The sequence below is a fragment of the Staurois parvus genome, unplaced genomic scaffold, assembly GCF_062004578.1.
Source record: "Staurois parvus isolate SC_StPar_1 unplaced genomic scaffold, SC_StPar_1.0 ptg000365l, whole genome shotgun sequence".
In the NCBI taxonomy this organism is placed as follows: Eukaryota; Metazoa; Chordata; class Amphibia; order Anura; family Ranidae; genus Staurois; species Staurois parvus.
The window spans coordinates 7558439-7582914 of NW_028318161.1; the positions used below are offsets into that span (position 1 = coordinate 7558439).

Sequence of the window (24476 nt, forward strand, 5' to 3'; positions counted from 1 at the left end):
GTGCAGTATTTTTACCTTGCCTATGGTTATTTGTTATGACTGCTAGTTGGGTCTCTGTGCATGCTTTTTATAATGTGAGTCATGTGTTTCCTGTGCTGGATGGGAGGAGTCTCTCTCTCTTAAGCTGTTCTGGAAGATTCCTGGAAAGTGAGTTAACAGGGAATAATTCTGTCATTCTGTCTTTCTTTTGGCAGTAGTTAATCACGGCTGGTTTTATTTTTTGGTGAATAAATTTTTTTTTTTTTTAAATACTGGAATTTTGGGGAAAAAAGCACTTTTTTTTGTTTGTTATAAAATTTTGCAAACAAATAATCTTTCTTCATAAATTTATTTTAGAATGTATTCTGCTACATTTCTTTGATAAAAGTAACCCAAATCAGTGTTTATTATTTAGTCCACTCACCCAACTAATAAAATTCAAAGTGCTAACAACAATTTACAAAGCCATCCACAACTCGGCCCCCAGCTACATCACTAACCTGGTCTCAAAATACCAACCAAACCGCTCACTTTGGTCCTCCCAAGACCTTCTCCATTCTAGTTCCCATGTCACCTCGTCCCATGCTCGCCTCCAAGACTTCTCTCGAGCTTCCCCCATCCTATGGAACTCGTTACCCCAATTTGTCCAACTATCTCCTAATCTATCCACCTTTACACAATCCCTGAAAACCCTTCTCTTTAAAGAAAGCCTATCCTGCTTTTAACTAATGCACTGTGTTTTTACTTTCTCCATCATCTCATCCCCTTCAGCTATTACCTTTTGTATCACTTGACTCTCCCTCTTAGATTTTAAGCTCTAACAAGCTGGGCCCTCTGATTCCTCTTGTACCAAATTGTACTGTAACTGTAATGCCTGTCTAAATTTTATAAAGCACTGTGCAAACTGTTGACGCTATATAAATCCTGTATTATAATAATAATAGTCTGTGTGAAAGTTATACCATCTACAAAATATGGTTTATACTATATTTGAAAATTCATCAATCCTGATGTATTTCTTGTGGCAGTGATCAAGGATACTGACTGGTGAAAAAAAAAATTAAATTACATTTTTAAACATTTTTTTCTTTTTTAACATTTCTTTTTTTTTTACATAATTTCACCATAGTGACACTGTACTACTGTGTCGGAGGGGGCGGGGGATGATCATAGATTTTTTTTTTTACTGTTATTGCTTTTAACAGTAATGATCACTGTTATAAGCAATAGTTAACTGTCATGAATGATTGATCATAACAAGCATCGTGATCCCGTGTCCACCAGACACAAAGGTCACAGGATCGCGCCACTGCATGTCCCATGGGGGAGTGCCAGCGCACATGTCTACAGCAATGTAATGGTACATCACTGAGCCTGTAGCTGCCACCCGCTCGCAGTTAATTTACTATAAGTGAGTTGGAAAATGGTTATAACAGCATTAAACCAAAAAGAAAACATTTTTTATATTGCAGCTTACCAATTGTTAAATGTGGCAACTGTATTCCTTTGCTTTTTAAGGCTTTCTTTCTTCTATTTTAATCTGCTGATCTGGCCAGTAAGTCTGTTTTTCAACAGAACAAGCTCTTACAGTTACATGGCACCTCATGGCAAAGAACTCTCTGAGGATCTGAAAAAAAGAATTGTTGCTCTACATAAAGATGGCCTAGGCTGTAAGATGATTGCCAAGACCCTGACACTGAGCTGCAGCACAGTGGCCAAGACCATACAGCGGTTTAACAGGACAGGTTCCACTCAGAACAGGCCTCACCATGGTCGACCATAGACATTGAGTACACGTGATCAGCCTCATATCCAGAGGTTGTCTTTGGGAAACAGACATGTGAGTGCTGCCAAGGTTGAAGGGGTGGGGGGTGAGCCTGTCAGTGCTCAGACCATAAGCCGCACACTGCATCAAATTGGTCTGCATGGCTGTGATCCCAGAAGGAAGCCTCTTCTAAAGATGATGCACAAGAAAGCCCGCAAACAGTTTGCTGAAGACAAGCAGACTAAGGACATGGATTACTGGAACCATGTCCTGTGGTCTGATGAGACCAAGATAAATTGATTTTGTTCAGATGGTGTCTGGCGGCAACCAGGTGAGGAGTACAAAGACAAGTGTGTCTTGCCTACAGTCAAGCATGGTGGTGGGAGTGCCATGGTCTGGGGCTGCATGACTGCTGCCGGCACTGGGGAGCTACAGTTCATTGAAGGAACCATGAATGCCAACATGTACTGTGACATACTGAAGCAGAGCATGATCCCCTCCCTTCAGAGACTGGGCCGCAGGGCAGTATTCCAACATGATAACGACCCCAAACACACCTCCAAGACGACCACAGCCTTGCTAAAGAAGCTGAGGGTAAAGGTGATGGACTGGCCAAGCATGTCTCCAGACCTAAACCCTATTCAGCATCTGTGGGACAAAGTAGTGCTGGAAAATAATGGTGGCCACACAAAATACTGACACTTTGGGCCTTTGGGTTTACTCACTTTTGTTGCCAGTGGTTTAGAGATTAATGGCTGTGTGTTGAGTTATTTTGAGGGGACAGCAAATTTACACTGCTATACAAGCTGTACACTCACTACGTCACATTGTCGCAAAGTGTCATTTCTTCAGTGTTGTCACATGAAAAGATAGAATCAAATACTTACAAAAATGTGAGGGGTGGACTCACTTCTGGGAGATATTGTGTATATACAGTATATATATATATATATATATATAGCTTAAAAAATTAAAGGAACACTTTTTAATCAGAGTATAGCATCAAGTCAATTAAACTCCTGGGATATTGATCTGGTCAGTTAAGTAGCAGAGGGGGTTGTTAATCAGTTTCAGCTGCTTTGGTGTTAATGAAATTAACAACAGGTGCATTAGATGGGCAGCAATGAGAAGCATTAAGGACAGAATGCATTAAGGTAAAAAAACCTTGAGCCTTTAGAACCACTTTAAGGTTGAAGCTCTCCTGCATATGGCAGAGCCACTACATATATGTCTTAGACATCATTAAAGAAGGTAGAGCAGCATGTATAAAATAGAAAGGAAGCTCCTTCCATCAAAGCACCTGGCAGGAGAAAAGAAAGACCAGTTAGAGAGCTTAGGCCTCTAGTCATGTACTCAGAAGCACTTCTAACAGAATTGTAAGGAGTGAAAGGATAAGATCTCCAAGACAAAGGGATTGATCCAGATATGATTTTTTGTCACAATAAAAAGGCCTTTCGTAACATGTTACACCCATATTCATAACATGTTACACCCATATTCAGACCGGCCCCCGCTCCTTACTGTGACAGCTGGCAGGGGATCTTCTCCATCCCTGCTGTCAAATTAAAAAAAAAAAACAGTCCCCTGTGAATGAGAGAATACAAGTCCTGACAGCCTTAGCGGCTGTTGGCTTGTAATCCTCAATGAACTACCACCGCGCTGTGGAGTGCCATAGTAGTTCATTTATTCTGTCAGTATATCAGTTTACTTGTACACCCCGTACGAGCTGCATGGCACCAGCGATCTGCTGATCACTGGTGCAATGCTTTACAGGCTCCTGCAGACAAAAATAATAAATGCACTTTTTTACCTGCAAAAAAATGTGTTTATTATATTTTCTAAAAGGTGAACATTCCTTTAAGGCTTCTGCTAAAAACAAATTGTGCATTCATGGGTTTGTTTTGATGCTCCAGACTGCTTGTCTTTTATTGAATAAAGTATTGTGAAGGATTGTAGATGGACTACTGCACTGTTATTAAAAAATAAAATGGACTGCTTTTTTCCAGATGCACTAATATGTACTTCAAATAAACATGGGGGTGCAGCGCTAAGTAAATATAATAAAACGACAGAAAAACATATAGAAAAATATATAATGGCTATGCATAAATAAATAAAGTGCCCATATAAAGTGCAAAATAGCATATATGAAAGTGCTGTGCATGTGATAAGGAAGAGGTATATCACAGATGATTGGTTGTCAGATGTGACTGCGACTACGACCAATCTTCATCCGCGGCAGAAGGCCCCCACAGATCCCTTGAAGCAGAATCCCGACCCGGTGACCTCGGAGACGGTGGTGTTCTAGGAGCTGCAGCTGTGGCAAGTGATCGGCGTGTTCTCCATCTTCGTCCTGGGAGTCAGAGCTAAATACCACCCTAGAGCCCATTCCTGGAAGACGGTAGCTGTGTGGCAGAGTACCAGGGAGGAAGGAGATCTCTTGGACCAGACCAGGCTGCTTACCGCCTTTAAGGGGGACCTCCAGCTAATCATTATATACATTGCATATTATGATTTGCCATCTGGTGAGTGTGCAATTCTAACAATCCTTTTGACACATCACCTGAGTGAATGTCCAGGAACACACGGATCACCATCTAGAGACTATTTTGATCACATCAGTCACTTATATCTCTTGAACTGTTATGTGCTCTCCTAAGAGGAGAGCTGTGTGTGATATACATCTTCCTTATCACATGCACAGCACTTTCATATATGCTATTTTGCACTTTATACGGGCACTTTATTTATTTATACATAGCCATTATATATTTTTCTATATATTTTTCTGTAATTTTATTATATTTACTTAGCGCTGCACCCCCATGTTTATTTGTGTCTTAGGAGGTATCTGAAGGTTGCCTTTGGTGTATCAGCCGCTAATTGTCTTTGGCGCTTGCTTTTTATCCATTTTACTAATACGAGCTTGCTCACAGTATTGAGCTGCTTGCAGAGTGAATGGGGCACACAGGAAACAATTGCAATGACAGATATTTTACAATGCAGTAAAATGTCTATCACTGCACAATGTGTGAATTAGCCCGCATACTTATTTTCACAGAAAAAGCCCTTATACTTTATCCATCAGCTTATCCCTCACAGTTATTACCTTTTGTATCACTTGACCTTCCTTTTTAAATTGTATGTTCTAATGAGCAGGGCTCTCGGATACCTCTTGCATTGTAACTGTACTGTCTCCCTCCATTTTGAAAAGTTTTGCTCAAGTTGTTGCACCAGCACCATCTTTCAGGAAGGGCAAAAGGGGCAGCTGCCCTGGGCCCAGTCATTGTTGTGGGGCCCAAAGCAGCTGCCTCATACTTACCAACTGTACTGATTTATATTCCCGTGTTCCTAGAAGTCTTTTTCCCAGGCTGTGTCCTATATCTCAGTGTGAAGTGCTGTCACTTGTGCTGCCTAGCTCTGTGTCCTATTGCCATATATAGATGACTCACATGTGCAAACATTAGCAGCATTCACATGTAAATAGCGGCTGCAATATAGCATTCATATGTAAATAGTGCGGCAATGTGGCATTCATATGTAAATAGCGTTGGTAATGTAGCATTCATATGTAAATAGCGTTGGTAATGTAGCATTCATATGTAAATAGTGGCAGTATTCATATGTATATTATGCCCCCCCCAGGAGGTTCCAGCCACCAACACCTCTGCTGGTGGTCATTGTAAATTCCCCCTTACATTGGTGACCAGTGTAGAAATTTATTGGTTGTTGGTGTAAAATCCCCCATTACATTTGATGTCAGTGCAAATTGCCCATTATATTGGTGGCCAGTGTAAATTTCCCTTTATATTGGGGGTAAATGCAGAACTACCCTTACACTTGTGATCAGTATAAATCCCCCTTACATTGGTCATCAGTTTTAATCCCCCCTAACATTGTGTCACCTCCCATCCCCATCCAGCACTGCCACTGATCCCATCCACACCAAGAACTGCCATTGATCTAATCCCCCCAAGCACTGCCACTGATCCCTTCCCCCCATCAGCACTGTCATTCATCCCATTCCCCCAGCACTGCTACTGTACTTCTGTCTATTGGTGGGTCCCCTAACCTTCTCAGTCCATGGTGTGCACAGGCAGTGAGGAGATGATGTGCTGTGACCTTCAGCAACCAGTCAGTGAGACGTAATTAAATGCTGTAACCTCTAGCAACCAATCAGTGAGTAGTAAGGATGTGCGGTAACCTCTAGAAACCAATGGGTGAGTGGTAATGATGTGTAGTAACCTCTAACAACCAATTAGTGAGTGGTAATAATGTGCAGTAACCTCTAGCAACCAACCAGTGACAAGTAATGATGTGCAGTAACATTTAGCAACCAATCAGTGAGCTGTAAGGATGTGCAGAAACCTCTAGCAACCAAACAGTGAGCAAAAAACATGTGCTGTAACCTATAGCAATTAATCAGTAAGCCATAATGTGTGCTGTAACCACTAGCAACCAGTCAGAGAGCTGTAATGATACGCTGTAACCTCCAACAATCAATTGCAATTGCTGCCTAATCTGCTGCAGTAAACTGATTTTGAGTTTGGCTGCTATTAATTGTTTGTTTCAGAGCAGGTGGAGAGCGAAATTGCATGGGGGGGGGGGCAAGAAAATGTTTGCCCAAGGTCCAATCAATATTTAAGGTGGCCCTGTGTTACACTATATAAATCCTTTATGATTATGATAGTGAAGGTATTGTCATTGGGTGTTTTGTGAGAGGTAATCAGTGTGTGTTACTTGTATACTTTACTTAGCATGAAAGCAATTATCAAATTGGAGTACTATAATATAATTGTCCCGGTTATGCTACAGTGTTATCATTGCAGATAAGTTATAGTAGCCAGGTTTACAGTAGTAAGAGAATACGTACAGTGAACTGTATTACAAAGAAGCAATATAAATAGTTTTCAAATAAATATTTTTTTATTACATGCTATAGAGAGTCAGACATTTACAGTACACAGCACATTGTGACCTTTTCTATAATGTCAGTCTGTACACAGAAATTCTAATATCACAGTTGTCACTATGGACTGTCCAGTGAATATCAAATATTTGCTTAGGAATAAATAACCGCACAATATTCCTTCCCAAACCATAAAAATAAAAAACACAAACTGTAAATTACAGATGAACCAGGAAATGACCAGTAATATAAAGAAGAGCAAACAAAGGGTTACTGACTTCCCGCAAGTGGACTGCAATCAGAGAAATGAGTGTTTGATATCAGGCCTGTTTGCTCAGCTACTTATTGCACAACAGCTGTTTGTTCACTTTGCTATACCAGATTAACCAACTATCCAGAGGTAAACTCTAAGGCTAGGTTCACATCTGTGCGGGTGATGCCGTTGCGGATCCACATGAACATCCGTGCAGCCTCACCACCCGCACAGAAGACTGCGGACCCGCGAGCGGGTACCATTACTTCTAATGGCACACCACCCGCACTGGAAAACGCAACCATACTGAGAACCAAGGTCTGCGTTTTCCAAAGAAGTGCAGGGATTTCTTCCCTGCATGTCACGGCACGGTAGTCCATTCAAATGAATAGGCTCTCGTGCCCATGCAAAACGCAGCCCACACAGCCGCATATATGTGAACCAGGGCTTATTAAATGACAAATAAAGCGCTTCTGGCTTTTTACATTTTTCAATACTTGTATATTTGTCACCGTATGTTGCATCTCAAAGCTGCTGATCTCCTGCAGCCTCTTTACAGCCACTTTGTGTCTTATTGCAATACAGCAGTGGCTGCATAACATTTTTCAGGGAGGGTTACTTGATAGTGACAACTTTAGACTGTGCCTGTATATTCATTGTAATGCATATAGAAACATTTACTTTTACTCCCCATCAACAGCCTGTGTGACAGAGAGACAACACAAGAACACAACTGGGAGACTAGCACAGAACATTGTCACCCTATAGCAAACAGTGCCTGAACAAGGACCTACATGCTGGGATCATTTATTAATATTTTACTGAAAACTGAAGATTTTAAGATATCAGTAATGACTTCCAAAAGAACAAGTGTTAAAACTTATGAGATTTTAGCAATTGTGGTTTAATTTATATTATTATACAGGATTTATATAGCGCCAACAATTTGCACAGCGCATTATAATATAAGGGAGACCTTACAATTACAATACATTTCAGTACAGAAGGTCTAGGAGGGCCCTGCTCATGGAGCTTACAATCTAAAGGAAGGGGGAGGTTTTACAAAGGGTGATAGCTGCAGGGGATGATCTGATGGAGGTGACTCAAGTACAGTTCTTAAGTGGAGGTGGGGTAGGCTTCCCTGAATAAGTGAAAAAATGTAAAACTTTGGCTATAGCTATGAAGATGTGACTTGAATTTGATCTTTAGTTTGAGTTGTCATGTAGCAAATAATTTACCTGGTTTACAAATACCATCTAATAAAAGAATTGATATTGTTTTATAATGAAATTCTACTAAAATCTTTGAAACGTATATGGTCTTTTTATTTTAGTTTTGCATAAAATGTGGATGAGTTAGGGCTCATGTACACTGCAGCTGCTAAACTCACGTTCGTGTTTTTTTCAGCAGCCCCTAAACTCTCCCTAATGTTTTCCTATGTGTCCATGTGCACTATGTTGTTTACAGTCATTTCCAGGCATTTGTTTTTTTGAACACACCAAACTTGGAGTAGCTTTTACCGGTGTTTCAAACACCAAACGCTTGTAAACGTGTGTAAATGCAGTTAACCGCGTTTATTAATGTTTGCATTTAGAAGCGTTTTTTTAACTGTCCAGATGCTGTCCAGAGCCTTTTTTCCTCATCAGAAATGCATGCAAAGCATTTTCCAGGTACTCAAATGGACCCAGTACACCAGCGCAGTCAGTTCCAGGTTTCTCGTGAAGGAAAAAATGGTGCTGCATTATGCTCATGATGGGATCCATAGTGAATACAACCAGAAAAGACAGGTAATCTCAACATATACTACTCTCTCTGCTTCTGCTCTCTCTATTTCTCTCAAAATGTATGAAATTGTTAATTATTTACTGTTTTTCAGTGCATTCTGGGCATTCGGGAAGGTCTCCTGAGGTTATCTTTTAATATTGCTTCTAAACATAAACGCGGTATGCAAACGCAGCTAAACTGACATTTTTTAACCTACGTTTTCCAGCAGTCAGTTTCCATCGTTCAGAAGAGTTTTCCAAATGCCCCGTGTACATGAGCCCTTAGATCTTCTTGATAGTTTTTGCTGTCTGTATTCCTGTAAGTGCAATTCCCCTATTTTTTCTGATGACTATTGCCCCCAGGACTGAAAGTGATGTGACATCTCCCGACTCCCAGTGGCTCAGGGATGCGTCCATGGCTAGATATAGGGGACTGATAAACACTGGGGGGAGATTTACTAAAACTGGAGAGTGCAAAATCTGGTGTAACTCTGCAAAGAAACCAATCAGCTTCCAGATGTTAGCCCCTGTTCACACTGTAGATCACATGTGAAACCGCACCACATTCCTGTGCAATTCACATGCAATTCAGTGAGGTACAATCTTAGCCCATTCATTTTGAATGGGCTCAAAGCACACTGCACAGCACCAAAAACATACTGGCACCTTTTTTTTGAGCCACACTGCAACCAGATTGCATGGTCGTTAGTCACATAAGTGTCTTTTTAGAAACTCTATTGCTCAACTGTAAGCCGTGTACCGGGGTGGGCTCCCCAGGATACAGTGAAGTCACGAACGAGGAAAGCAACCTCAACACCAGGTTTTGCCGCAACAGAATTTTACTTAGATGTGGCAAATAAACAAAACCACAAATGCTGGAAACATACAATAAATTTACATACACCCAGCCAAAGGCTGAGACCCTTGTGCTGCACAGCACGGCACCTTCTGATGGATGAAGGTAGAAAGTGTAATAATTTACCTACTGGCGGGCACAACTAAGCTGCCACACCTTACCTGTTATTACCTTAAAAGAACAAGTATCAGTGTATGGGTGTATGGTATGGGCTAGCCTGCGGTGCAGCACAACCGCTTACAATCTTACACAAATCTACAGTATTCCCCCTCCCAAAACTGGTCCTGTAGCATGTGCCTGAGTATTCCTTCTGAGCAAAACGCCAGTCTGGCTTGAGTTTGTGGGACTTTATCAGCTCTCCAATGTGAAATGTCACTTTAGGTTGTGGAGTCCTTCCAATAATCAGTAACACTTGTGGCCTGACACAAACAGAGACCCTAACTAACTATAGGCCTGGCCTCAGTCTCTAGGCGCCAACACTGAAATGAGGTGCGTGCACGATCTTACCTACCCAGGTCTGCTTTTCATTCGCTGGTGACTCTGAACAGAACAAATGTCTCTCCAACAAGCATGCGGTATCACAGTATATGCTGCCTAGTTCCTGTGCTCTCATCAGCATTCCTGGCAGCAATCTTCCTTTCTCTGAACATGATCAGGGTCTTGGACACAATCAGCTTCACTTAGCTGCAGCTCCGGTTACTGAGGGATGCTTTCACACTTGGATGTCATCAGATTCTCAGCTCACAGGGCCCCTTATTCACCATGCTCCAAAACATGGCTTCTCCCTCTCCTTCCTGTTCTCTCTCCACTCTGTGTGAAAACCCCACCTCTTCATGAATATATAAATATCTATGCAGTCTGAGGCTGTGTTAGAAAAACAGTGACATCTTGTGGCTAAACCGCAGAATGTCAGTCAAAACATTTAATTTACTCCACACAATAATTTACTTCCACACAAACAGTGTTCAAACAATGAGAGCTGTTTCCCCACCATCTCACACAATGATAGGGAAAGAGGGATAGTAGCTGCAGATACCCAAAAGCAACACATCCAGGTTGTACAGTATAAAGGACCTTCAAGCAGACATCAGCAACACTATAAATAGCATCTCCAGCTATCTAGCAGACTTCTCCATGTATATTTTCATGCCTTTGTGCAACATCCCACACCTCTGCACATCATCCTAGGAGAGTTGCCAGATCCCTGTGAGAAACCAGCCTTTTGCTGTCTCCTTCTCCAGCAGGGTCCTCCTCCTAGTTCTCCATCTTGGTTCAGCTTCCTCCTCTGCCAGGCAGGAAAGCTTCTGAGGACCACTCCTGGCCTAACTCCAGGCCCCAGCACAAAGCACATGTTACACCCAAACAGGCTACAGGCCTAACAGATCAAATATTTCAATGACAGCTGCCCAGGCTAAAGCCTTGGGGAAAAGGAATCTCACAAGCTCAGCTTCAAATATTGGTTGATGGTTGGCGAAAAGGAATATAAATATTCAAAACTCAGTATGTCAGAGGTACCAGTGACACGTACTGACAGAAGAAAGAAGCAACAGCAACACCACACCGAGCTAAATGAGCACAGACTAAAAAGCAAACAAAATTTGGATAGTCGCATGTTTAGGACAGGGTGAGTGGAGCTCTTCCAATAAGGACAATTCTTCCAGAGACAACTGCCTTTGGGCTCGTTTACACTAGTGTTACCATTCTGAAGAGCTATCCACAGCTTTTCAGGGGGTTTGACAGGCAGTGAGGAGGTGATATGTCTCTTTGCATGTGGTTGCGGTGTGGCCCCATTCACGGAAATGGGTTGTATTTGGGGGCGGTACTGCTTGCTGAATGCGACGGGGGTTAATCCTTGCCACAGTTGCAAAGCAAGGCATTGTGGACGCAGCATGTGTACACCTCAGTTTGCTACCTTTGCAGCCTTAAGAGGGCTCCAGTCAGTTTTCTGAAAATGAAATGTCAGCAGCTACAAAATCACAAAAGGGTTTTAACACATCTGGTTCAAAGAGGAGTGTATTTAGGTATTTTTAGAGACCGGGAACTTGAGTCCCTTGTTCCGGAACACCCTGTCCTTGTTACCTATTATCATTTACCAAAGACACATAAGGGGCTTGACCCCCTTTTTGGTAGACCTATTATAGCAGGAATTGGGTCGCTGAATGAGAAGCTGGGCAAATGGCTTGATGGTCAGCCTCAGCCACTAGTTATACAACTCCCCAGCTACAGTATCTAAAGGATACCAATCATCTACTTAACATTATGGATAAGTTTCACTGGGACACACATTACTCTTGGTTGACCAGTGATGTCAGTAGTTTGTACTCCTCGATTCCCCATCTTCTGGCCATTCGGGCTGTCTCTTTTTATTTAGAATCATACACTGAATTATTCATTTTGTAAAGCGCTGAGCAAACTGTTGGTGCTATATAAATCCTGTATAATAATATTCATCATATATTGAGTATCGTCTTTACAGTCTGGATGTTCTCCAGTATCTCCTCACTCATAATTTTTTCACCTTTGATGGGGTATATTATTATTATGTCCTGAAGTGTGTGGCCGCGATCAGGCCTAAGATTTCACCTTCACTGGCTAATCTGTATACACTATGGGGTGGAAAGAGCAGTCCCACATTTTTGGAGAGGGGAACCCCTTTAAGTCATACATTAGGATGTACTTTTGGTACACAGATGACCTTATATTTGTTGTTGATGACCAGATTGGGGATCTGGGTGGTTTTTTGTCCTATTTAAATAGCAACACATTAAGTTTACAGTTCATGGGACAGATAAATAAGACACATATTTGTCTTTTGGATGTATTTCTAATTGGGCTGGGTAATAGTGTATATACTAGTTTTTATAGAAAACCCTCTTTCTGGTAATAGTTATTAGCCCAGTCTGCCCATGCAAAACATACCATTAACAGTATTCCAGTGGGACAGTTCATACGTTTATGTAGGGTTTGATCTTTGGTTTGAGCAGGAATCTGTTGTGTTATATTCACAATTTTTAAGCCGTGGATACCCCAAATGGATGTTGGACAGAGCGTAAAATATCGCTAAGGGCAAGAACAGAGTGGATCTCCTTGTGAAGAAAAGTTCTAAGCAGTTTGAAAACGAGAACAGAAGTGTTCACAAGCTTACTGTCTCTACATTTTTCGGGTTAAGCAGATAGGGTGTATTATAGATAGGTTCTTACCTTTGTTATCTCAGGATCCTATTTGTGCTGAAATCCTCAAGGATAGCATTAATGTAGTTTCAAGGAGAGCCCCTACATTGGGAAACACTCTGTCTCCTAGTTTTTTTTTATCCTACAGGCGTGCAGAGCACAACATGGCTGTACTTTATAGATAAATATAAATGTGGAAACAGAGCCTGTTGGTGGGAGATGGGGTGACCTCAACGTCTGGTGGCAGACACCACAGGTTAAGTTCTTTTTACAGTTGCAATATGAAGTATGTGGTTTACATTATTACTTGCAGTATTTGTAAAATACAATATGTGGGAAGGACCACCAGACGATTAAGAGATCGCTTGCATGACTATCTGTATGACATAGAGAAATGCCACTCCACTAATGTTGCCAGACATTTTAATGAGTGTCAATCTGGTAATGCTACCGCAGTTTTATCTTAAGTCATTGAAAAAGTCAGCTCCCCCCCCCCACAAAAGAGGGGTGACGCTTTTTGTTTCATATGTAAGAGGGAGCTCCATTGGATTTTCCTTATGCAAACTTGGGTTACATTTCGAGTGAGATGTAACACATCTTGGTTTGCAGGGTTATTATGTGTTTACTTATGAAAGGTTCTCTTTGTAATGTATTTTAGATTTCTTTGAAGGGGATTTTTCTACTAAGGAGATTTTCCCTATAAAAACTTTTGGTTGAAAGATATTTCTATTTTTATGCAAATGTATGTGGTTACATCATGAAAAGTCATACATATATTGATTTATTCAAGTGTTTATGATTTTTTTCTGTTACCTTTGTCAGTATGTTTATTTCCCTTTGCGGGTCTGGTTTATTGATTTGTTTTTCTTTCTTCTTCTTTACCTTTATTTATTTTTCATTTTCATTTAATTTTGCTTTTTATGTCTTTTATTTGACTTTTTACTTTGATTAATTTTCTTTCTTTTTTTTGAGGTTAAGGTTTTCTTAAATTTTTTTTTAATTTTTTCTAAGGTTTTCCTAATGCTTTCTTAATCTCTTTTTTTATAAATCTTGTTTAATATGGAAGATTTTTGTAGCTTTTCAGCCTATTGTGGTTTTATTGTACACTGCTCAAAAAAATTAAAGGAACACTTTGAAAACACATCGGATCTCAATGGCGAAAAATATCATGCTGGATATCTATACTGATATGGATTGGGTAATGTGTTAGGAACGTAAGGATGCCTCATCGTTTGATGGAAATGAAAATTATCAACCTACAGAGGACTGAATTCAAAGACACCCCGAAAAGTGAAAAAATTATGCAGCAGGCTAGTCCATTTTTCTGAAATTTCATTGTAGCAACTCAAAATGATACTCAGTAGTTTGAATGACCCCCATGAGCTTGTATGCCCGCCTGACAACATCTTAATGAGATGACGGATGGTGTCCTGGGGTATTTCCTCCCAGATCTGGACCAGGGCATCACTGAGCTCCTGGACAGTCTGAGGTGCAACCTAGCATCGTCGGATGGACCAAAACATGATATCCCAGAGGTGTTCTATTGGATTTAGATCAGGCAAGTGTGGGGGCCATTCAATGGTATCAATTCCTTCATCCTCCAGGAACTGCCTGCATACTCACCACATGAGTCCGGGCATTGTCGTGCACCAGGAGAAACCTAGGACCCACTGCACCAGCGTAGGGTCTGACAGTGGGTCCAAGGATTTCATCCCAATAGATAATGGCAGTCAGGGTGTCAAGGTCCTACCTTTTCCCTGAGGTTATGACTCCATGTGCTGGCGTCCATCTTGGATTCTGCTGTGCATGATGGGAATCCTTTTATGCCTTCAGGTTTCTGTGGTCCATCCCCCAGAGGGGTGTGGCTGATGACATATAAGCCTGTGGCCCGCACATGCTCTTTGCACTTGTGCCTTGTGTCTTTGTGTTGCTATTACTCTGTTCTGACTCTCGTGACTCTCCTGGTATCTGATTCGGCTTGTGACTTGACTATTCTTTGTATTCTCCTTTGATCTGATCCTCTGTTGCTGAACCCGGCTCGTGACCTGTGATTCTCGTCTGCTGTTCTGTACTGTTTTGTCCTGTTGTTGTTGACTCCGGCTTGTCTGACTACTCTTTTGTCTCTTCCACCAGCTATACGCCATTGGCGGCGGCCATTACCACAGCTGAGGTGTCTTGGGGGCCGCGACCTGGTTCCTGGCTGCGTCAAGTCCATCCCCACCATCAGGGGCCCTGGTGAAGGGCAGCCTGGGACTTAGACTCCGCGCCCTGAGGGACTTCAGTCTGTGGGTGGTGGTTGTCGTCAGCCAGTGCGTTACATTGTTAGGCCTGCCTGTCCGTTCCTCAGCTCCTGCCCTGACATTACACAAGTGCCATGAACCCTGACGGTGCAGGCACACCTTCGCTCCCAATGCTAGTCGCCAGACTCGATCAACAGGATCACCTGTTGGATCAGTTCGCTCAGGCGTTGCAAACTCTGCTTGCACGCACTGCACACTTTGCTCCTGGTGCTATTAGGCCGGTAGTCGCTCCGGTGGTCTCTCCCGCTGCTTCTCCGCCTATTGCGTCCACCACCTCGACGGCTGCATCAGCGGCGCCCAGAGGTATGACTGGTTCTGCCCCTCTTCCACAGCGCTTTGGGGGTGAGCCGAGTCAGTGTCGTGGGTTCCTCAACCAGGTGGGTATTTATTTTGAGCTAATACCCCACGCCTTTCCATCTGAGAGGTCAAAGGTGGGGTTCCTAATTTCACTACTCTCAGACAAGGCCTTGGCCTGGGCAAATCCCTTATGGGAGAGGAACGACCCGGTGATTCAAGATTTTTCCAGTTTTGTCGATGCCTTCCGTAGGGTATTCGACGTACCGGCTCGTTCCGCCTTGGCGGCCAAGCTGCTCATGACCATGCATCAGGGTTCACGGACCGTGGCCGAGTACGCTATAGAGTTTCGTACCCTGGCGGCAGAGGTCGGTTGGAACAATGAGGCTCTGGTGGCTGCGTTTTCCCATGGTCTTTCTGACACATTGAAGGACGAGATTGCAGCTAAGGAACTGCCTGTGGTGTTGGAGGAGCTCATCTCTTTCCTGATCCTGATTGACACCAGGCTCAGGGAGAGGCCTTCACTCAAGGAACGCCTGCGGAGGCCTTCCAATCGACTGGCATCTGCGTTTTCTGTCCCACCCGTTCCTCCCTCTCCTCCCACGCCTCCTGGGGATAGATTGCCTGGTGGGGAACCCATGCAGCTGGGGTTTGCTCGCCTTTCCGAGGGGGAGCGGGCCGCTCGGCGTCGGGAGGGTCGCTGCCTGTACTGTGGCCTCGGTGGGCACTTTCGGCAGTCTTGTCCGGTCCGTCCGGGAGACGCTCGCACCTGAGATCATGTCGGGGACAGATCTTGGGTGGAGTTTCCTCGTCCCCGGCGTTCCGCAAGGATAAGCCACTGATCACCGTGGTCCTTTCTTGGACGGGGGGCTCGGTGACGGCCCAGGCGTTGGTAGACTCTGGGGCCAGTGGGTTGTTCTTGGACAGCTCGTTTGCTGCACAGCACTCCATTCCCCTGCAGGCTCGTGCTGCCCCATTGGTTCTCGAAGCATTAGATGGCAGGCCCCTGCAACCGCCGCAGGTTACCCACGAGACTCTGCCAATAGAGGTAGCCATTGGGGCTGTTCACAGGGAGTTGGCCTGTTTTCAGGTGATTTCTTCCCCACACTATTCGGTGGTTTTGGGGTATCCCTGGCTCCAGAGGCACAATCCAACCTTCAATTGGCAAACAGCCGAGATTCTCTCATGGTCTCCACAGTGTGGGGCCGGGTGCATCCGGGGGCCGGTTAAGGTATTGTGTGCCTCCTCGGACTCTGCGTTGCCCACCGACTATGGGGAGTACCGGGACGTGTTTGATAAGGTACGCGCTGGTACCTTACCACCGCATCGTCCTTACGACTGCGCCATATCCTTGCAACCTGGGGCCACTCCTCCACGTGGCAGGGTGTACCCTCTCTCGATTGCGGAGAATAAGGCCATGGAGGAGTACGTTGTGGATGCGCTTTCCCAGGGGCACATTCGTAAGTCTACTTCCCCAGCAGGAGCGGGTTTTTTTTTCGTAAAGAAGAAAGATGGGGAATTGAGGCCCTGCATCGATTATAGGGGTCTCAATCGGATTACCATTAAAAATGCATATCCAATTCCTTTGATTTCTGAGTTGTTCGACCGCCTTAAGGGAGCAACAGTCTATACCAAACTCGACCTTAGGGCGGTGTACAACCTCGTACGGATCAGACAGGGGGATGAGTGGAAGACCGCGTTTAACACCAGAACTGGGCACTACGAATACCTGGTGATGCCCTTCGGATTGTGTAACGCACCCGCGGTTTTTCAGGAATTCATAAACGATGTCCTTCATGATTTGTTGCAGCAGTGCGTAGTGGTTTACCTGGATGACATCTTGGTTTACTCTACCTCCATGGAGTCCCATGTCCAGGATGTCAAGCAGGTGCTGCAACGATTGCGTGAGAACGGACTCTTTTGTAAACTCGAGAAGTGCGAGTTCCATCGATCCCAGGTTGCCTTTTTGGGCTACATAATTTCCGCGGAGGGATTTTCCATGGACCCTCAGAAGGTTGCGGCGGTTCTGCAGTGGCCTCGTCCCAATGGTCTTCGGCCCATTCAGCGCTTTCTGGGTTTTGCCAACTACTATCGGAAGTTCATCAGGAACTTCTCCACATTGGCAAAGCCTCTCTCTGACCTAACCAAGAAGGGGAGTAACCCTCACGAGTGGCCATCCGAGGCCATCATAGCTTTCGAGGCTCTGAAAGCTGCCTTTGCTTTGGCTCCGATTCTTTCGCATCCCAATCCTGGGTTGCCCTTCGTCCTCGAAGTTGATGCTTCCGAGACGGGAGTAGGGGCTCTCCTGTCTCAGCGTCGGTCGCCCGATGGACCCCTACTTCCCTGCGGGTTCTACTCCAGGAAGCTTTCCTCAGCTGAGTGCAACTACCAGATTGGAGATCGGGAGTTGTTGGTCATCATTCTGGCTCTCAAGGAATGGAGGCACCTGCTCGAGGGTTCCGCGGTTCCGGTCCTCATTCTTACCGATCACAAGAACCTGACTTATCTTTCGGAGGCCAAGAGATTGACATCCCGCCAGGCCAGATGGGCTCTGTTCTTGTCACGCTTCAACTATGTGGTTTCATATTTGCCTGGTTCCAAGAATGTCAGGGCTGATGCGTTGTCGCGCCAATACTCTGAGTTGTCCAGGGAGGACTCTGAGCCAATCTCACTTATACCTCCAGATCAGATCCTGGCTGCCATTCGCACCAGTCTGACCTCTCCCCTTGGGGAGCAGATTTTGGCGGCTCAAACTGATGCTCCTCCCGGGAAGCCGGAGGGTAGATGTTTCGTACCCGAGGGATTGTGCACCCGCTTGCTGCGTACCTACCATAACGCCAAAACTGCCGGGCATCCGGGGAAGAACCAGCTGTGTTGGGTCGTCTCTCGCTTATTCTGGTGGCCAACCCTCCGTGCCGACATTGCCTCTTATGTAGCGGCATGTTCGATCTGTGCCCAGAATAAGTCTCCACGGCATCTCCCTTTGGGTCTTCTGCAACCCATTCCCAATGGGGAGCGTCCTTGGTCACATCTAGGGATGGACTTTATTGTAGACCTCCCGGTGTCTCGGGGTCATACGGTCATCCTCATGATCGTCGATCGGTTTTCCAAGATGTGTCATTGCATTCCACTCAGGAAACTACCCACAGCGCAAGAACTGGCCACGGTCTTTTCCAGGGAGATTTTTCGCCTGCATGGGTTACCTAAGGTGATTGTCTCAGACCGCGGGAGTCAGTTCGTGTCCAGATTCTGGCGCGCCTTCTGCTCCCAGTTGGGTATAAGTCTCTCCTTTTCTTCAGCCTACCACCCGCAGTCCAATGGGGCTGCGGAGCGTTCCAATCAGGCCTTAGAACAATTCCTTCGGTGTTATGTTTCAGACCATCAGGACGATTGGGCCGATCTCCTGCCGTGGGCAGAGTTTGCCAGGAACTCGGCGGTCAACTCCTCCTCCGGGATGTCTCCCTTCATGGCCAACTATGGGTTCCATCCCGCGGTATTACCTGAGAGGTTCTCACCACAGGACATTCTGGCTGTGGAGAACCATCTTGCTGCCCTGCGTTCTTCATGGGGGCAGATCCAGAGGGCCTTGAGGGACTCAGCTCAGCGCCAGAAATTCCAGGCTGATCGCAGACGGTTGCCCGCTCCTTCATACCAGGTCGGCGATTGGGTGTGGTTGTCTACTCGCAACCTCAATCTTCGGGTGCCCACACCCAAATTAGCTCCCCGTTTTGTCGGTCCTTTCCGCATTCTCCGCAAAGTGAATCCGGTGGCCTATGCCCTTGCCCTTCCGTCTGGGATGCGGATCTCCAATATCTTTCATGTTTCCCTGTTGAAACCTCTGATCTGCAATCGCTTCACTACCTCTCTTCCTCGGCCCCGTCCTGTCCGGGTTGACGGTCATGAGGAGTATGAGGTGAGCCAGATCCTGGACTCTCGATTGGTGCGCGGTCGATTACAGTTCCTGGTTCATTGGCGCGGTTATGGTCCCGAGGAGCGTTCCTGGGTTCCTTCCGCGGATGTCCATGCTCCTGCCCTCCTCCGCGCTTTTCATACCCGCTTTCCTCAGAAACCTTTTGTTGATCCGCGGAGGGGGAGGGGCCCTTGAGGAGGAGGTACTGTCAAGGTCCTACCTTTTCCCTGAGGTTATGACTCCATGTGCTGGCGTCCATCTTGGATTCTGCTGTGCATGATGGGAATCCTTTTATGCCTTCAGGTTTCTGTGGTCCATCCCCCAGAGGGGTGTGGCTGATGACATATAAGCCTGTGGCCCGCACATGCTCTTTGCACTTGTGCCTTGTGTCTTTGTGTTGCTATTACTCTGTTCTGACTCTCGTGACTCTCCTGGTATCTGATTCGGCTTGTGACTTGACTATTCTTTGCATTCTCCTTTGATCTGATCCTCTGTTGCTGAACCCGGCTCGTGACCTGTGATTCTCGTCTGCTGTTCTGTACTGTTTTGTCCTGTTGTTGTTGACTCCGGCTTGTCTGACTACTCTTTTGTCTCTTCCACCAGCTACACGCCATTGGCGGCGGCCATTACCGCAGCTGAGGTGTCTCGGGGGCCGCGACCTGGTTCCTGGCTGCGTCAAGTCCATCCCCACCATCAGGGGCCCTGGTGAAGGGCAGCCTGGGACTTAGACTCCGCGCCCTGAGGGACTTCAGTCTGTGGGTGGTGGTTGTCGTCAGCCAGTGCGTTACATTGTTAGGCCTGCCTGTCCGTTCCTCAGCTCCTGCCCTGACACAGGGTGCCATTGTCTAGCCTGTAGAGGTCTTTGCATCCCTCCATGGATATGCCTCCCCAGACCATCACTGACCCACCACCAAAACGATCATGCTGAACGATGTTACAGATAGCATAACGTTCTCCATGGCTTCTCCAGACCCTTTTACGTCTGTCACATGTGCTCAGGGTGAACTTACTCTCATCTGTGAAAAGCACAGGGTGCCAGCGGCAGACCTGCCAATTCTGGTGTTCAATGGCAAATGCCAGTCGAGCTCTATGGTGTTGGGCAGTGAGCACAGAGCCCACTAGAGGACGTCGGGCCCTCAGGCCACCCTCATGAAGTCTGTTTCTGATTGTTTGGTCAGAGACATTCACATGATGGCAGCACAGTGGCTAAATGGTTAGCAATTCCGCCTGGCAGTAATAATGCTGTTGGTTCAAATCCCAGCCACGGCACCAACTGCCTGGAGTTTGCATGTTCTCCCTGTGCCTGCGTGGGTTTCCTCTGGGTACTCCGGTTTCCTCCCACACTCCAAAGACATGCTGGTAGGCTAATTGGATCCTGTCTAAATTGGCCCTAGTATGTGTTTGTATGGATGTGAGTTAAGGACCTTAGGTTGTACACCCCTTGAGGGTTAGGGACTGATGTGAATGTACAATATATATGTGTAAAGCGCTGCGTAAATTGACGGCGTTATATAAGTACCTGAAATAAATAAATCAGTGGCCTGCTGGAGGTCATTTTGTAGGCTTTTGGCAGTACTCATCCTGTTCCGACTTGCAAAAAGGAGCAGATACCGGTCCTGCTGATGGGTTAAGGACCTTCTAAGGCCCTGTCCAGCTCTCCTAGAGTAACTGCCTGTCTCCTGGGATCTCCTTCATGCTCTTGAGACTGTGCTGGGAGACACATCAAACCTTCTGGCAATGGCACTGGAATTGATGTGCCATCCTGGAGGAGTTGGACTGTCTGTGCAACCTCTGTAGGGTCAAGGTATTGCCTCATGCTATCGGTAGTGACACTGACCCTAGCCAAAACTAGTGAAACACAGTCAGAAAAGATGAGTAGGGAATAAATGTCAGTGGCCTCCACCTGTAAACCATTCCTGTTTTGGGGGTCATCTCATTGTTGCCCATCTAGTGCACTTGGTAATTTCGTTAACACCAAAGCAGCTGAAACTGATTAACATCCCCCTCTGCTACTTAACTGACCAGATCAATATCCCAGGAGTTTAATTGACTTGATGCTATACTCTTATTAAAAAATGTTCCTTTAATTTTTTTGAGCAGTGTACTTTTAGTAACACTGTGTAGTTTCCGACTATGTGGCCATTTGTGTTTTCCCTTGGTTTGGGTTAATGGACAATTAGGCAGTTCCCACACCTGTGGCTTTAAAGGACCATATAAGAAATATCATTCAGTGCTGTACCTTTGTTATGGATAAGTGCTATAGAGCGTGAAACGAGTCAACACTTCTGTTTGTATTTTTATCTGGGTACCTAATGTTTTAACAATTGTCTATGAGTATTTCCAAACAAATCTACATGTCCCAGCGGAGTGTACAGCCATTTTCTTTTGTTTCAGCAGCTACAAAAACTGTAGCTGCTGACTTTTAATAATTAGACACTTAGCTGTACTAGGATCCAACGATATGCTCACCCAAGAGAGCGCCAGGGACCATGTTTAGTCCTTAACATCGGTATCTTAACTGTTGGCACCCAGCTGTGACTGCTCGCAACATCACAGCCAGATGCCCCCTGCACATGCACGAGCCACGCTGCACATTGTGAATGGTCCCGCAGTCTTCTGGGACCTGTGACGTGTCGCAGAAGACTGAGGGGAATGAGGGGGAAGGAAAACTTCCACTCAGATCGCCTAGGTGATCTGAGCAGAAGTGGGAGAGGGTACCTGTCAAAACCAGGCACCCCCCTCCCCCCAAAAAAAAGCCAAATGTCAAAGGAGCAGGGGAGAAGACCTTAAAGCAGAACTTCCCTTTTTGGGTGGAGTTCCACTTTAAGGGGTACCTATTGGGAGTGTTAAAAATGTGACTTAATTGAGTGTATTTCTACTGCCCCCCCAACCACAAGTTAAAAGGAGCCCTTAAAGGATATTTCCCTTCCCTAAGCAAAAAGTGCCTCTCACTTCAAGTTATGTGTCAGGACAGGAAGGGGTTTATTTACTAAAGCTGGAGAGTCCAAAATCAGACTCCCTTCTGCATAGAAACCAATCAGCTTCTAACCTCAGCTTGTTCAATGAAGCTTTGGCAATGAAACCTGGAAGCTGATTGGTTTCTATGCAGAAGGGAGTCTGATTTTGGACTCTCCAGCTTTAGTAAATAAACCCCGAAGTGTCAATGGGACAGAGAGCAAAAAAACTTTTCAGGGATGCTAACCATTCCCAACTTCATCCAAAACTAAACAAAGTTTTGGTGGTAGATTTTTTTAAAATGCAGTCTTTAAAGAGTAGTTCCAGTCAAATTCTAACTAAGGTTAATTTTTTCCTAGCCTGTTCTGTCTACGCTGTTTAATGCTCCATGCACACTGGGCCTTTTTATAACGCTGGTAATGTTAGCTGTGTAAAGTCACGTTAAAAATTTGAGTTTTTCAGCTTTTTTAGCGTTTTTGCATTAGCATTTGGCAGCGTTTTCCTGTGTTTGCGTTTTTTAGCATTTTTGGACCCCAAAAATTTTTTCGGGGTCAAAAAAAGTCCCAAAACGCCAGTTTGTGGCGTTTTACCGCATTTTACTTCATTTTGGCCGTGTTTTTCAGCTTTAGAGCTTTTTTACAGGTAAAAAACTCCTCTAGAAACTCACTAGTCCTGGGTTTTTTTCCTGCCAAAAAATGTTGATTACAATCTATGTGTGCATGGACACATAGAATAACATGCTGGGGAGTGTACTGGTTTTAGAAAAAAACATCAAAAGCCAAAAGCAGCCGCTGTAAAAACGTCCAGTGTGCATGAGGACTAAGACTTTCTCCTAGCCTGTTCTGTCTACCCTGTAAAAGAAAAGAGCTCTAAGGAGCAAGGCCCTCTGAATCCTCCTGTCTTAATTTGTATTGTAATTGTACTGTCTGCCCTTATGTTGTAAAGCACTGTGTAAATTGTTGGTGCTATAGAAATCCTATATAATAATAAAGTGGAGTGGCCTTTTCACAGTTGTTCAGACTTGATGTTTTTCCACCAAGTGTTCCTCATTCTGGGTTATAAAGACAGGCTGTGTTTTCTTGGCTGAGGATAAAGGTGACAAGGAGGATGGTAAGATATTTCTTCACTATAAAGAAAGACAAACAGAGTATTGTCCAACGCAGTGACAAACAAAGAGGCCGGCTTTAACCTGGACAGGCAAACATGAAGCTTGAGGGCAAAGTATCAGTATATAGGAAGGCCAGTGTAACAAAGGAGCTGGAGAGTGTGATGACCAGCAGGCATCTGCTCCAGCCTACAACTGGATCTATAGGTCACTCATGCTGAAATATTGCTGGTCTTATCTCCTATATTCACGATGATTCTACTACAAATCGCTTTTCTGATTGCTTTTTGTGGAAGGAGCCAGAGTCAAGAGCAAACGTAAGGCAAGATTTCACCTTGTGTTGTTAAAATCTCATTGTTTAGGGCCCTTGTTTTCAGTGTAATTGTGTAGTTGTAGCCATAGCAGATCCATAGGTCAGGGGTATCTACCAATCTGTCATACAAATCCACTCATGGGTCAGGAGTATCCACCCATAGGTGAGGGGTATCCACACACAGGTCAGAATTATACACTCATCAGTTACTAGTATGCATCCATAGGTTAGGGCTACCCATCCATAGGTCAGCGATATCCACCCATCGGTCAGGGTTGTCCACTTGTAGGTCAGGGGTATCCACCCATCGGTCAGGGTTGTCCACTTGTAGGTCAGGGGTATCCATCCGTAGATTAATGATATTCACATATAAGTCGGAGGTATCCATCAATCATTCCTTTGTATCCATCCATGGTAGGGGTAACCATCAATAGATTAAGGTTATTTTTCCATATGTCAGGAATATCCAGCCATAGGTCTGTGGTATACACTGCTAGGTCAGAGGTGTCCTTCCATAGGTCAGTGGTATCCATCTAGGAGGGGTAGCCATCCATAGCAACAAAATGGGTATCTACCTGTAAGTGTGGGATCTCCCACTGTTGTGGTGTACCAGACTGTAAATGTGGGCAGCAGATGTATATTTGCATACACAATAGGTGGAGTTTATTAATGGAGTTTTTTTTTTATGTTATCACTATGAGAGGGGCTCTCAAGTCTCCTCATATATTGCTTTACAGTAATCCCTGCTTGGTGGCCCTATGACACTATGAGCTCTGTTCAAAGCTACAGAGTGTGGCCACTCCAAAAAGAATGCATGGAAATGCTTCCATACTGTGCACGCCAGCTTTAGGAATATTTGCAATGATACTTTTCCTGCATACAAAGCTACTTTTATTTTTTGTCC

At 44.9% G+C, this 24476-nt stretch overlaps 1 protein-coding gene across 1 annotated transcript in view; it reads left to right on the plus strand.

Moving 5' to 3' along the window:
• The first annotated feature begins 23404 nt into the window (after positions 1 to 23404).
• The window catches only part of C5 (complement C5), a 98557-nt gene continuing 97485 nt past the window's right edge, over positions 23405 to 24476 (plus strand). Inside the window, exon 1 of the mRNA XM_089685259.1 lies at positions 23405 to 23576. Within this exon, the coding sequence (XP_089541385.1) occupies positions 23512 to 23576 (65 nt within the window). The 5' untranslated portion in view covers positions 23405 to 23511. The remainder of the gene's footprint in view (positions 23577 to 24476) is intronic.